Genomic DNA, 15072 nt, shown 5'->3' with positions numbered 1-15072 from the left:
ATGTTTCTGCCCTACGATGATGCGCAAGCCTATATCATTTTGTCGTCCGGATCAGGCATCCGTACAAAAGTGTCGCAACGAAACCGGTATATACGAGCTGCATTTCGCGTAAGTTACTGAGTTCCTGTAGGTTCTCTCTGGCCAGTATCTTTGTAGTAAGCAGTAAGATTTTGATATGTACTTGGTATGTCGAGGATCCATATCAATTAAAGAACCCTATTGTTTTGGTGAAGGTCAATACAGCCCAAACTGTGAAACCTACAAACATGATATATCCAAATCTCTCAAGTTGAAATCAAAGCCCTAACAAAATTTCTCCTATGGGCAAGGAATCACTAAATCTTTGACTTTCTGGTTTCTTATTTGCTCATTACTAGGCTGCTCATTGCCCTTTTGTAAATGATGTACTCATCCTTTAAGAAAAGTGAATAATAAAGAAAAATACCCCAGTAGCACGGCTAATAAATGAGCAGTGATGTAAGATGTTTGAATAGCTATACCTACCGGACCAAAGTTCAGCAGGCTGATTCGAAATATACCAATAACAGATGAGAACAATTTGCGGAAGGAAGGAGTGCTTCTATATAAACCTTCACATGATCAGCTATACACAATAGTGCACATGTTTTGTAGCCTATATAGTCCAATACACCTGTTTTCTTAAAGTTATTCCGTAAAAGTGGGGGGGGGGGTCTTTGAAGGGGGGAAGGGTCCGATCTTCGAATTTTATGGCTTATTGGGTCACTAGTTCCCAATCATATTCGAGACGGATGCTCATACCATTTCTGGTTTAGAAGTTAAAAATGGTTAAAGTGCTCAACTGGCCATATTTTCAAACTGAGGCTAAAAATCGAAAGAAACTTGCAGAACTAATAGTTCTATAGAAAACTTCCCCACCTTCCAAACGAGTGTGATAACGTCACAGAATCACAGGAGAATGGCATGTCCAAAATATTAAAGTCTTAAGAAAGTCAAAATCTTGGTTGGAACTAAATTTTATATGTGCGGCATTAAGTGGAAAGGTTTTCGACCTCGAAAAGAATTTTCCAAACAATTATGGCGTTAACCCTCACCCTATAGGTTTACCATTAGGGTTAGCCTGATTAATTATGGTGTCTAAATGAAGAGGTCTATAGGAAGCTGAACCTCCGAATGCATATTATGGCAGACCGATGCTTTCACGTGATATCCATGTATTAGCTCAGTGTAAGTTTCTCTCCATGTGAGGGCGCTTCATAAGAATACTTTCTAGGGCAAACACCACAGCACTGGAAAGATCTGTCAACTTGAAACTTATAATTACCTTGAAAGCTAATTGCAAAGGTCGTTTTGAAAATTAAATCCCGATTTTCCCGTCTTTTAACTCCAAGCGGATGTGATGTAGTCGTGTACGTCAATATGTCGGAAATGCAACATGCAATGGCATAATAATTTGTGGCGTATATACAGCATGCCACTTTCTCTTACTTCTCACGTTTCATATCTTTTCTTTTCTACTTGAATAAAAGTCGGCATGTTAAAAAGACATAAACAATTTTTAAAAAATATAATAAGAAAGTTACCAGAGGTCGGAGGCAATTGAAATGACATTGAAAAAATGAGCTTTGTTTTTCATATGTAAATATAGAATTTCAAGCCAGTCGGGCAAAGTTTACATTGGCACCAAATACCGCTCCACAATATAACGTCATAAAAATCGATAAAAATACTGTTTGCCCTAGAATTGGACTCGCTGGGTCCATTGATGCAATGATCAGGACGATCAAATGCATTATTGTAGAAAGTGGGAGGAGAATGAAAGGGTAGATAATTATGATATCATTCCGAGTCTATACAGCTAGGGGAGGCCAGTGGCGTAGCCAGAGGGAGCCAGATTTTTTACTTTCAAATTTGCTTTGTGCTACAGTCTTGCCCCCCCCCCCCAAATGAAATCCAGTGATGTATTCAAAATACTTCTTTTTACATTGTTTTCGAGTTCTAATCAAAAGTATTCATACCTCAGGGCTCATGTTCATACTTCATGTAAGGTCAGAACTTGGAAATCAGACCGAGATATTATACATTTTGGGCCTTTATCATACCCACATACGGAGACCGTTGATCAATGTCGTCCTACAGAATAAGCGCCAATAATTTGGCCGGTTGTAACTATTACAAACTAACGCTAGCAACCCATGTGTATTTTCAGCGACTTATGATGCCACTTGTGGAGAATTTTCACTGCACGTATAGGCCCAATGGGCCTAGTGTAACTTGTTTGTGTAGAAATCTGGGCATGTAGTGAATTAGAGTAGCTAATTTATTCATTGTATCCTTTTCATAATATGCGGAATTATGCAGAAACCACGATGTCTCTGCAATAGAGGTAAATTAAGTGAAAGTGTGTCATGTTCCACTGAACCATTGGATGTGTATTTGTGCAGACGAGGTGCCCGTTAATACATATATTTCTTGGTAATTCCTACCATCAACCATCGAGGGGTTTCCCTCTTTAAGAAAATCTTGCCCCCCTAATGTTAGCTACGCCACAGTGGGAGGCCACGTTGACTTAGAACTTATGTTGTTGGTACAAGACCACAGATGGGACCAAGGGCGGCGGAAGCACTTTTAATCTGGGGGGGGGGGGGCACCGACATCAAAGGGCACTTTGCAGAAATTCGATTAGACTGATGCAGCCTTATATTTAGTACCCTTTGTAACTCTTATTGTATTATCTTATTTGCGTATACACATCACTTCATCAACACCCCCCCCCAATAAGGAAAATATGCATAGGCCCTACTAGCACTGCAATATCCAATGTGTAAATTGGGAACAAGTTTTCTTTTGAGACAAAATGAGGTGAAATCATGCTAGTTGCTAATGTAGGAATCTTCCGAATTAGAGTTTATTTCTTGTTAATATCTTAACAATTTTTTCCATTCGAAATAGCTTTGAGTTTGACCCACAGAGATTCATTAAAAGTCAGGGGCGTAGCCAGGATTTGCAAAGTTGTATGCACGACTATCTGAGCGGAGCGCCACCATCAGTTGGCGCGGAGCGTAAAAGAAAATTGTTGGTTTTACAAACCCCTCAGATGGCCGGAAACGGCTCTTCCCGAGTGTTCATTCTGGTTCCCTGGCCTCTTGCTAACTTGAGACACCTCAATTTTTATGTAGAAAAAGGGCACATTTTTAACCTGAGGAAAAGTGGGGGGGGGGCACGTGCCCCCGTTCAGCCGCCCTTGGATGGGACTCACTATTGTTTATAGTCTTTTCCCGATTTAAAATGTCTCGTAGTTAAAATGGCAAGCGAATGTGGCCAAAGAACACTTATATTAACAGAGGGCGCTCTTGTTGGCTTACATTTAGAGTTTATTTATGTTCTACTTACATTCAGAGCCATGTATACCTCTTTGTTTCCATTAATGTAAAATACATAACCTGTCATTTTTCAAAGCTCGAAGCCTTAATGTGTTGAGATGTTTCATCCTATCAGACCAACCTATGAGGTTATTGAGCCCCCCCCCCCCCCCACTCCCCTTGGCAGTAGTATACTGCATGATGTTGGTGCGAAGAAGAGTTTTGCCTGACCATTGCCTTTTCCAAACTTAAATGATCGGGCTGTTGTTTAGCATTAGGAGTGCTGTTGTAGGTTCAACTTCTCGAGATTTCCCCACAAAAACACTTGGTTATGGGGGAGGGAACAGAGTGGAAATGTTATACATAAATCAGCCTCCCTAGAGAGATAGTCATGGTGGGGGGGGGGGGAGACACACCCAAAATGTTCTGCTCAGTATGTGCGGTACACATGCTGACGGAGTTAGTGTGAAGGTTGGTTGCAATGGACCCCCCCCCCCCCCACACACACACACCTACCCAGTGTTAACACTTCAAAGATCAATACGTACGTTTTCTTTTCCTTCACAAAAAAAGTAAAGTACAACTTCTTCTTCATAACACCTAGTCTTCGACTTTCCTTGTTTCATGCCGTGGCATCAATCCCTTTAATCCATGTTAACACTCATTTAGCAATCAGGAGTTCGAATTGTAGCAGACTGAATTGTTTGTCACCTTATCTGAATATTCAATGTGACAGCATTATGGTCTGCTAGTGACCGTGTCCAAAGAATGCAATAGCTTTGTGACATAGTTGTTACAACATCAAATGATGTTATAGCATCACAGGCAATTGGGTTCATCTAATAATTTTAAATTATTTTTTGCTCGAGAGCACCATGACAAGATTTCTGTCCCTTCCGTAATAATAACAATGTCAGGAATGGGGATTTTCATTCATCTGTCAATAATAGTTAATGAAATAAACAATAAAATACCATTATCAATTGCGACTTGAGTTTATTGAAATCACCAAGTACAGTCCTCTTGTTGCAATGTCACCAGATGTCACTAGAATAACAAAACAAATCGCTGCTTTTCCCAGCAACTAGATCGTAAGTAGAAATAAGCACATACTTATTTACATATGAAACACAACCAGCTATGGTATTTCCAAGATACATTTGGCATAGCAAGGTACTGTCAACCAGAATGAAAACATTTCATGGTTCCTGCTGCTGCTCATTGAGTAACAGGGAACACTCCAAGTATTTAATGATGAAACAAGATCAATAATTGCCTTACAAAGCCACACCTCCTCATAAATACACACGTTATCCATTATAACACACATCGCCATGTGTAAGCTACCTATCAATAACACACTCACCTTTGATGAAACTGTGACTTATGGTTGTCTACTGTAGGTTTAACCCTGTGACCTCATTAATATTCATGATATGAGCACCAAAATCAATATTTTTATCAACTAGTTATGGACCACCCACCCACCAAATATAGCACTGATCAATCATAGCCCTTGTTGAGTTATCGTGTATACAAACTTAAGTGTCACACACATACACATATACACACTGACACACCGACCTGACTACAAAGCTTTCAGCAAGAAACCAAAACTACAAAATGCCATACACAAAATGCACATAATTTAAGTTTGCTCTTGTGTTTGATCCAGGCACAATGCAACATGATATTTCTTGTTAATTAAACAAAGAGGTAATTGCATACTTCCTTGACAGCAAGGAAATGTTAATTGACTGTCAAGACTGACTGAAACCACAGAATGTTTAACATACAATGGGTGGGTTCATTTGCTGCAATGTTCAGAAAATAACATTATATGAACCCTGCTGAAGGATAACTATTTCATGCCACAACAAATACCTTTCCACAGTGAAAAGAACCTTTTTAGACTAAATAGATCTGTCAATAAATGAACAGAACATATGTCACCTGTGATTTGCAAAGGGCATATTTCTATAGCGTTTTAATGTTAAAATTTGTTATTTATTTTAACGTTGTTTAATTATGATAGTAACATGAGCAAATACTGTATACCTACAAACATTTTCTGCCACACCCCTTTTTTATCATCATTGAACAACATTTCCAATTGTTATTCTGCTTGCATACAGTGCTTTCTCAATTGACTTGAATTGTGATCAATAATAACATTGAGTTGCTTTTTATAGTTATTGGGATCATTTGCTTGATCCTATGAAGTTTTACAGTACCTAAAGGAGTAAACATATATAGAATGCCTGCAAAGGTAAAATACTAACTGTATCCAAGGACAGTATTTAACTTATCACAATATGAGGTTAATTGCATTATACCATACTGCAGCTTTAAACAACTACATACACATAAACCTGCAAGACCAAGAAATATGCCTCCTCCCAATCCATTGCCTTCTCAGGTATGCATAGTATTCCTTTAATATTAGCAATCATGGCTGGTGAAAGACATATAAATTGATAAAACTAAATTATAATTTTCAGTTGGAATGTCCAGCCAAATCAGTCTCCATGTGATTACTGTCATGTCTTTCTGCTACTACTTGCACTCATGAAACTTTCTCTATGAGGCTTCTTATGCCCTTCAGCATGTCTCTTGACATAAATAGAATGAAAAGATAAAAATTTTCAACACAATATGCATGAAAATATGAGTGTGATGTCGGGTATTTGTGTGAAGTATTTGCCAGTGTTGCACACTTTTGGCAAAAGTTTTGCTCACTGCCATAGGTGAAATTATTGAATTTCTTCTCATACAATGTCTGAAAATTTTGCCAACAGATGATTGAATGAACACCAGCCCAGTGACTAAACTAAACTGAGAGGATGAACATTTTAAGTTGCCACAGAAATGCTTGTGGTTGCAATTGTGACCTTGCAGAGGAAATTGCATCCAACTTTCACAAAAATCCATCACAAAAAGAGTTTCCAGAGCACTTAAACAACCATAGATACATGTAATACAGCTAATCCATTAAAATCACAATAAAGTTGTGAAATTTTAACCCTTAATTTACATAGCTTTTTTAATACTACTGATAAGTTACCACTGTAAACTGGTCATATACAGTATACCAAAAGATTGAGTGATTTGCAAACCCTGAAACTGGCATGTTGTATGATATGCTGCAGGTTTCCTGTAAACAAGGCTCTACTTGATTCATAAATAAATACTCGACCACATCATGTGTCAAGGTGAAAGAAAAAGACACAATTTTATAGAATTCCTAAATACAAACTGTAAATGATGACATCCTAGGCTGCTAGCACAGATACATGTATGGTGAACAAACTTACCACCTTGATCTATTACATGTTAATACAAGTAGGAAGCTAATTGTATTTTGCCAATTTTGAGCTGTCTACATAAACTTAATAGTTCAATCTTTTGTCAAGCAATCCCACTTGCCTCAAACACAAGACTGCAGGGTTTAAAGTTGGTAAAGGATGGCTAAGCCAAAGGCTGTCATACAGTTGCAGTGCTATGAGGGGTTTTCACACCGCCCATTCAGTAGTTACTTCAAAAAGGTACTGTAGAAAGATGAATAATAGATGGATAACAGCTAGATAGATTGACAGAGTGAAGATGCTGAGTCACAATATATCAAGTGGCATAGCTGGTTCGAGCTAAAAGTTACATTCCAATATGGGAGAGTCTTTCAAATATCCAGTTGCTCAGACTTACCCCAGTATTTTATATACACTGTGCTTGCTCTCCATTAACCAGGTGCCACTCCATTAAACTATGGAAGAACAACATTTTGCTCCAGAGTCTTCGTTCATAGGAGGCATCCATCATGGACATACTATTATTTATCATGATGGCAACTTCCATAGACCAGTGATGGAACCATGCAAAATATTTTGTGTGTCTTTGAGTGCAGCTTTACTTTCCTTTCCAATGTTTTTGGTTGTGCTTCTACTGCCAGCACTATCCTTTTTTATCAGCATGTTAACGATCATTGACATCTACTGCCAGGGTGTGTTTTCAGTAAACCATCTTTTGAAACTAAGGCCAAATTGGATAGTCAATGCTTTTAAATGACATATGAAGTTCTCTTGGATCTCATGCTGATCACCTGTCACAATTTTATTCAAATAGCTTAACACCCTGTCCAAACAAGGATCTCAATCACTGCAGTTTACAAAGTCATTACAAACTAAGGGCTTCCAATTCCATCCACAAAAGTCCATGAAATACATACAGAATAGCCAGGCTATAGTGCTGAATAACATGTGGAGTGAGTACATGGTAATAATATTATATTTATCAAATTGCAGACAATACGTTGCACATTGTTATACGGTGTACATAGGACAAACAATGGGGCATTAGACATATTGTGAATCACCTCTGGGTCAGCATGACGCCCCTCCCCCTTGGATTCACCAGTACAAAACTAAGTATTGATCCTAGGCCCTAGGGATTAGGGTACTATTACTTATTAAAATACCAGAGTGAATGGCCGTGCATGACACTGGCAGTACAGTTTACAGGCCTAAGTAAGGCTAACACAGTTACATTCCTAACATGCAGTTACGCCTATAATAGTAGTATATAGTATTACTACTAGTAGCATACTACTACTACTAGTAGTAGTAGAACTAGTTTATACTATGCCTACTATAGTAATAGCTGGTAGGCTATATCGAAATTCGGAATTCTTCATCAATTCCAAAGCGCCCGAATCGACCGCTCGCCATTTCTTCATTTCTATGATCCTTCAACTTAACTATACACGCTTGAAGTCGGGCTCGAAGTCGCCATTCTTCTCGTCTACGCTTCGCACTTTGTTTACATCTATGGGCGCAGACATCTTGATTAGGGGTGCTTGGCAGCGATTGGCTGAAACCCCAGACCTTCTCTAAGATCTATTTTGATTGGTGCTAACATACTGTGACACCGTCACCCTCGCTGAGGCGCTATTCTCCTAAAAGTGAATCTACGGATGCCTTTAAAAGCCATATTTATAAAGGATTCCGTTCTGATTGGCTGAGTAAAGTAAGATAGGGTTTCTCCGAGTTTAAGTCATGTGATGGTTGTATAACATAAAAATGTAAATACTAATCCATAATTACATTTAACCATCCATGTGAGACTAGAAATGAACAACACCGACACACAATGTATTAGTTTTTTAATGTTATTTTAGTACGAGTAATCAACAATAAAAAATATATTTAAGAAGTTTAGAAAACAAGACAATTTAGAGATTTTAGATAATTCACAGCAGGCAAAATTCTGTTGAAAAAGCGATTCCTGATCAAAGTTAGAGTGAGAAAAAATTTAAACAATGTGGATATGAAATTTCTTAGAATAAAGAATTAATATACAACTGTACAGTGGAGGATCCTTGTCAAATAACATTTTGTTTTATTTTTCAACTGCGTCATTCTTTACCAACCATACCCCTTCCCCCACCCGCCTGCACTCCTCCCCAACACCAGAAGTAGACTGTTTACGATACAGTTTTTCAGTGATATTGCGGTTTAATTTTAGTAAAGTATTTGCTTGTTTTTTTAATTTTATTTCTCGCTCTCATGCTTTATACATCTAAGAGCAAATAAAAAAGCTTATACATGGTTTCATTACCAATATTCTGTCCGAAAGAGATAAAAGGTTAGCCTGCCGATTAATAACAGGTATTTGTATAAATGATTGCAAGAAAATGGCTACCATAGAACAAGCGATAATAGAAAATTCTACAGTTGCCAGGGGATATTTCCCCTGAGTTCCAGCCAAGAACAACTACGTACCCCAAAAACATAATAACCATTTACGATGGTGCATGAGATAGGTCTAGTCTCATATAGTTCGGCCTGTTTGAGTATAGTTAAAGGACGTTGGTTAATTTAATTACTTTACAACAAGGATATACAAGAACCATCAGGCCTCTCCAGCACAGATCCGTTTGCATAATCAAGCTTAATATAGAGTCAAATGACATGATGGGTAATCATAAAAATAATAATAATAATAAAACAGTATGAATACTTATCCATACCATTACACTAAACTTAACATAGGCTATGAGACTCGGAAATTTATATTACCGGTACTTATTTTAAGTACGAATCTCCAACAATGAAACCAGCGAAATCATATATTTATTTGAAAAAGGAATGCGATTTTAGAGTTTTTTGAGAGACAAAAATCATTTTTTGAAAAAGATATTGAAAATAGTTAGACTGATGAAAGTGGTGTAAAAGACAGTTTCTGGCAGATTTGGGTATGTGAGACTGTTTGGAAGAATTCCCGTGCCGGTTATTTGTTCGATTCCCTCGGTTATCTCGATTGCCGATGGTAAATCAATGAGCCCTCCACCATTATTACGTGGAAGTTGGTTTCCAGAGGTCTCTGAGTCGAGGCTTGAAACAGAGGCAGGAGATGTGTTGTCGTCTGGCTGGGTTTAACGGATGGTTCGGCGCAGTCTTCTTGACTTTTTTTCGACAGAGATACCAGACTGGGTGCTGGGGCACTGGAGGAAAGCGGCAACACGTCTGTAACACTCTCGGTGGCCATGGCAACGGTCGTTAAGGAATAACTACGATGCAGGAACGGTCTACAGCACACATACACACACATAGAAAGGACAGCAAACCTTTTGACTGTTGTCGTTGAAAATTTAGATTCTTGTTTTGATACAGCAGTATATTTTCCCACTATCAACTTAAATTAGGTATATGTAAAATATTATTTCATTTAAAGTTGACCAGTTGGGGGAGGGTAACCTCACATCCCCCCCCCCTTCTTTTGTCCTAACCTAAATCGCCGTGTTTTTGCTTTTCAATTCTCACAACGGAACTATGACCAGGTTTACTTTCGGGAGGATAGAAAAGTATATACGTATACAATTTCTATAATTTATCAGGATTATGAGGAAAGCAATGATAATGGGTTGCTTTCAATTGTATATATATGGGCGTTCGCAGTAACGTAGCGTTCCTGGACTTCGTATGCTCTCGTATAACAAGCATTGAAATACACGTGAGAGAGAGAAATTAAATTCCTTCGGAATGTAACCCGGGTGGGGATCCTGGGGACTTCAGCTGTGACATTTTCGCTGTTCATATATTCAATGTTCTCTTATAGTGATTCAGTAAAGCCCCCCCCCCTCTCCCTCCTCAAAATAAAAGAAAATATACACTGGAACATATTGGAAGCCCCAGTTGAGGTTCAAAGCTCCCGAAAGCACATGTAGCAGTTTGGGATCATTCTTGCTCGGTTTACTACTTTGTTTTCCAGAGGGCCAAGTGCACCCTTGCCCCCCCCCCCCTTCATGCGGATGCCCATGTGTCTGATCCGCTGAATTACCAATTGAATTTACCTCTGTCGAGTCTCGCCACTACTGATGGGAGGTACCGGTACGTCAATACATACAGGACGTGGTTCCTCCCCGTTTTCCGGGGTACTTCCGAACGGCAAAGAGCTGCGGCAAAGTTCCGGGAGTCCCGCTATGTTCGATGTCCTTTTCGTCAGGGATGACGTCAACTACAGGGAGTTAAAAAAGGAACTTGATGTTAGTGTAACAAAGATTTTGCATCTAGAACTGAAGAGAAAAAGAACGATTGATAGGAATAGCCAATGTTCTTAGGTTAGCTAAAGACAGCTAAAGGAGACATGTAATATGTTTACTAAAGGTAACTGACTGTGGAATGTGCAGAAATTAAAACTTTTTAGTTACCACCCCTCTTATACAGGCCTCCAGAGTGAACATCAATATATTGCATTCTGACGCTTGAAACGCTTTCTTATACCTGAGGCAATACACTTGTTTAACGCGCGTGCAAAGCGATTTGGCCACAGTTTGTGATCTGTTACTTACAATTCTCTGTGCTGCTTCTGTTACTGTTCTGGTTCTGCTTGTTTAGTTTTATTCTCGTATATAGCTTTTCACTAATAGCTTGTTTATTGTATGGTTTTGCTTGTATTCACTACTGTTTTATTTTTACTGTCGACGGAAAATAATTTACGTTTTTTTTCTTCTGAAATGGACAATAAAGTTTGTATCTATCTATCTACTTGGAATGGTAATTAAATAACATATTAATGCTATGATTGATATGATATGAAAATATTCAATGAGGTGTAACACATATTATATTAAACTTAAATTTAATATTACAAGTTTACCGTGAATAACAACCTGACAATTGGCAAGATGTACAGTGCGGATGTATAAGGCTACAGAAGAAACAACCTATATATTCTAAGATGAATATATATATATATATATATATATTTCTCACGAAAACAGGGGACACGACATTGCCGCTGACTGTCTCATGTTGACATTCATCCAGGTTTAGTAGCCAGCCTACACTGTACGGGAAGGGTGGAAGTTTTCAGGGCCTTTTGGTGTTATGAAACTATTCAATGACCTACATTCCCTTTATCTGTGATTTGTTTAACGTTTGTAGTTGTAAACAATCACATCTTTCGTTCGAGATACTTCTATAAGAACGAATTCCCAAACAGGGGCAGTTGAAATTATTCAGAGCCGTTTAAACTTTCGGGGAAAAATCAGGCACCGTTTATAGAATCCGTGGACAATTCCGGGGACACTTTTAATCCGGCGACGGTACATGAAAACCAGGGACTACCCCCGGAATCGAGGGGGGGGGGTCTGTCTCAATAGACTATGCATTCACCCGAAACAGTAAAATCATTCTTACCGTCATGATGCGGCTCGGGAACTTCGGGAAGGTGTTCCTTTGAATCAGTTTGTTCAGAAAGAGTACTCGGATGGCGAGAAGGTTGTAAATGCCTTCTGGTCGAGAGTTTCCCCAGATACAACAAAAGCATGCTTACGATGATTATATCTGATATAAAAGAACATAAATGATGAGAATAAAAAAATATCGAAGATTAACTATAGCTATATACGTACTTCATGTCAGCAGTCTCTTAAAATGAAATCAAGAGGCCTTACCACAAGCAAGTACAGACAGGAAGATGGTCATATGAAGGTTAGAGAGGGTGTCCTTCTGGACATCATTCTTGGTAGTAATTGGGCAAGTCATATTCCATTGATAATCCATTGTGTTCTCAGATAGAATCTGCTTGAAGTAACTATATGCATACCGAAAGAAGAATTGTTAAAATACGCTATATAGAGATGAGTTCTCTATTGTTAAACTAGCAGCTGATCCAGCGATGTCAAAAGGATTTGACATATGTATACTTTAATGTAATAAGTATATAGGCGATTGAATGACTTTTCAAGTGTGTTTATAGTAACTCGTAACTGGAGAACTCGTTGGTTAACTTTGCGATACTAAATCAACCGTGCAGTAGACGAGAGATGACGAAGGCGTGCTCAGTGTTCGCGCCAGTAATGGCGAAGCAAGTTTTACTCTTTAATGCAAAATATCGGTTCAAAGTTACAGATTATAACATTTGATGTAGGCCGTACGCCTAAACGAACCTCCCATTCATAATACGGTAATAATTCACTATAAATTTACACATGCGCTGCTTAATATCTCCCCCTTTTTTCATTTTAATTCGTATGACATTATACCAGAGTTGACAGTTTGACGATTTAAATGAGAAACTTTTTGGTGTTTTCAAATTTCATTGACAGGATGAAAGGTTCGGCCATACATGCATTTCGGCGTTTAATGACCTATACTTTTTTAAGAGAATAAGTAACAGAACATTGTTATCCCCTACCCTCCCCCCTCCCAAGAACATTGTTTTCAATCACGTCATATTTTTTTTCGGTCCAACTCAGGGTTGCATATAATTGTATATGACTACCTGTATATATATATATATATATATATATATATATATATATATATATATAAATATAAATGAAAATCGTAATGAGTTGGAAAATCAAGAACAGTGAAAAAACTTTCAGCCTCCACCGGGATTCGAACCACGGGCCTCCCGCTCTGTACGCGGACACCCTAACCACTAGGCTATGGACGCTGATTGTATGTCCAGAGGTTCGAAACCGGTAAGGAAGATCGTAATTCCACTGTAGGCGTTTGTCACCTATATCGAACAATACTAGTTCTGTTTTTGGTGACATATTTTGCCCTACTCTAGAGATCAAACATGATGCTATCCAACTCGAAAATCATTTGTGATTCCTAAAGCCGGATCTATATATATATATATATAACATTGTATTTTTGTTACCGCGTTTCCCTCCATAATATTCTTTTAATAGACTTCAGTTGCAACCGAAATGCGAATCCACACAATTCCTACCCATATACAGGGTCAATTGTCATAAAATAACAGCAAATGCATTTGGAAGTTTTTTTTTCCACCAGATTAGGCCGCCACTTTTGCCGGTGGTGTCACAGAAAATTGGCAACCCTTTAACCCACATTACTCTATATTACATGCTAGTTCTTATATAGTCTGAAATAATATTATACTGAATGTTAATGTATTCCACTGATATATATATATATATATATATATATATTTATATATATATATATATATATATATATATATATATATATTTATCATAGAAATTGATAAGGATCAATTTCTATGATATATATATATACATATATATATGATAATATGATATAATGATAATATCTATATATGTATGATAATATAATATAATATACGGTAATGATAACATATACCAACATATTATAAGGAGAGAGAAACAAATCTTACTTACGATGCACAAATAATCGCCTTGTGTTTAAGCTGTAGTCAGACAAAATGAGCAATGGTCCAATGAACCAAATCGACGACTTAAACGTATTTATTTAAGTATTTCTGATAATTCCAGCTAAGCTGTTCAGTCAGCTGATCTGTATATAAACCATTTTAGTTGATGCATAGACATGTTTATAATTCGTCAGTGAATTGAATCGACAACTTTTGTCTTTCTTTCTTGTTTCTGTTTATATTTTGTATTGTAGATAGTAGTATATATATAGTCTATTCAGGTGTTCCAACTAACCCACAATTAGCTGGAACTATATTGTTGTTTATAACAATATAACTTTAGTTTCTGTTTCTGTTTCGTTTTCTGTTATTTCTCTTTACATCGTATCCATAAAACAATTTAGGTATATGCCATACCATACAGCAAAGAAAAACGCCCATAATATTCAATAAAGCCAGCAAAAATAGCCAAGAATACAGTAACACAAATAAGAACGTATACTAGATATTTATTTAACAATATATAATGCAGTCTGACAGATACAAAACTGATGAAAATGGTCTCTGAAATCAGCTGTAACTTTGTCTCTAACCTTAACATCAGATTTTGAATAATATAGTGAAATCAACAACACATAGTTTGGGGTGTTTGATTCTGTATACATACAGACCTGAACTTGAATGGGAAAGGATTTGTGATATCAAATTATGGGAACACTGCAGTCGAAAACAGCACTTTTCATTTCATAACATTGGCCTTGGTGACCGATGTACAGGGTAAAGCTAAAGGCACCTGAGCCAGTTCGTGTACAAAAAAATACTTTGTTTTACTATATCAAACAATTAACACATAAGGTTTCTGAAAGTGAAATCATGTTCTATCTTGAAGAAGATGGATATAATATTGTAGTACTCGGTATCAAATTCGAATCCAGACAACCCCGAGTTCGGACCCAAAGAAAATTAATCCGATTCCTTTCCATGTTTTTTTTTTATAAATAAAAGGTGCAAGTTTGTTCATTAAAAATGCCATTGTTAAAATTTAACTTTTTTGTCCAAAACC

General features: G+C 37.5%; 1 protein-coding gene across 4 annotated transcripts; it reads right to left on the bottom strand.

Moving 5' to 3' along the window:
• Positions 1 to 8888: 8888 nt before the first annotated feature.
• LOC139971367 (uncharacterized) lies at positions 8889 to 14232 on the bottom strand. 4 transcript variants are annotated; one of them, XR_011794364.1, is made up of 5 exons: positions 14017 to 14232; positions 12292 to 12431; positions 12035 to 12181; positions 10687 to 10908; positions 8889 to 9921 (listed from the first exon to the last, which is right to left on the bottom strand). XR_011794364.1 is itself a non-coding variant. In XM_071977733.1 (5 exons), exons 3-5 carry the CDS (start codon positions 12038 to 12040, stop codon positions 9645 to 9647), a joined length of 447 nt encoding a protein of 148 aa, XP_071833834.1. In that variant the 5' UTR covers positions 12041 to 12181; positions 12292 to 12431; positions 14017 to 14232; the 3' UTR covers positions 8889 to 9644. The 4 variants fall into 4 exon arrangements, 3 of the variants coding, with proteins under 3 accessions (XP_071833834.1, XP_071833836.1, XP_071833835.1); XM_071977733.1 differs by having other exon boundaries at positions 10687 to 10850; XM_071977735.1 differs by having other exon boundaries at positions 8889 to 9903; positions 10687 to 10850.
• Between the last annotated feature and the right edge of the window lie 840 nt (positions 14233 to 15072).

Source organism: Apostichopus japonicus, chromosome 8, assembly GCF_037975245.1.
Source record: "Apostichopus japonicus isolate 1M-3 chromosome 8, ASM3797524v1, whole genome shotgun sequence".
NCBI lineage: Eukaryota > Metazoa > Echinodermata > Holothuroidea > Aspidochirotida > Stichopodidae > Apostichopus > Apostichopus japonicus.
Note: the sequence above shows the minus strand (reverse complement) of the source record. Positions and strands in the feature narration are given on the sequence as shown.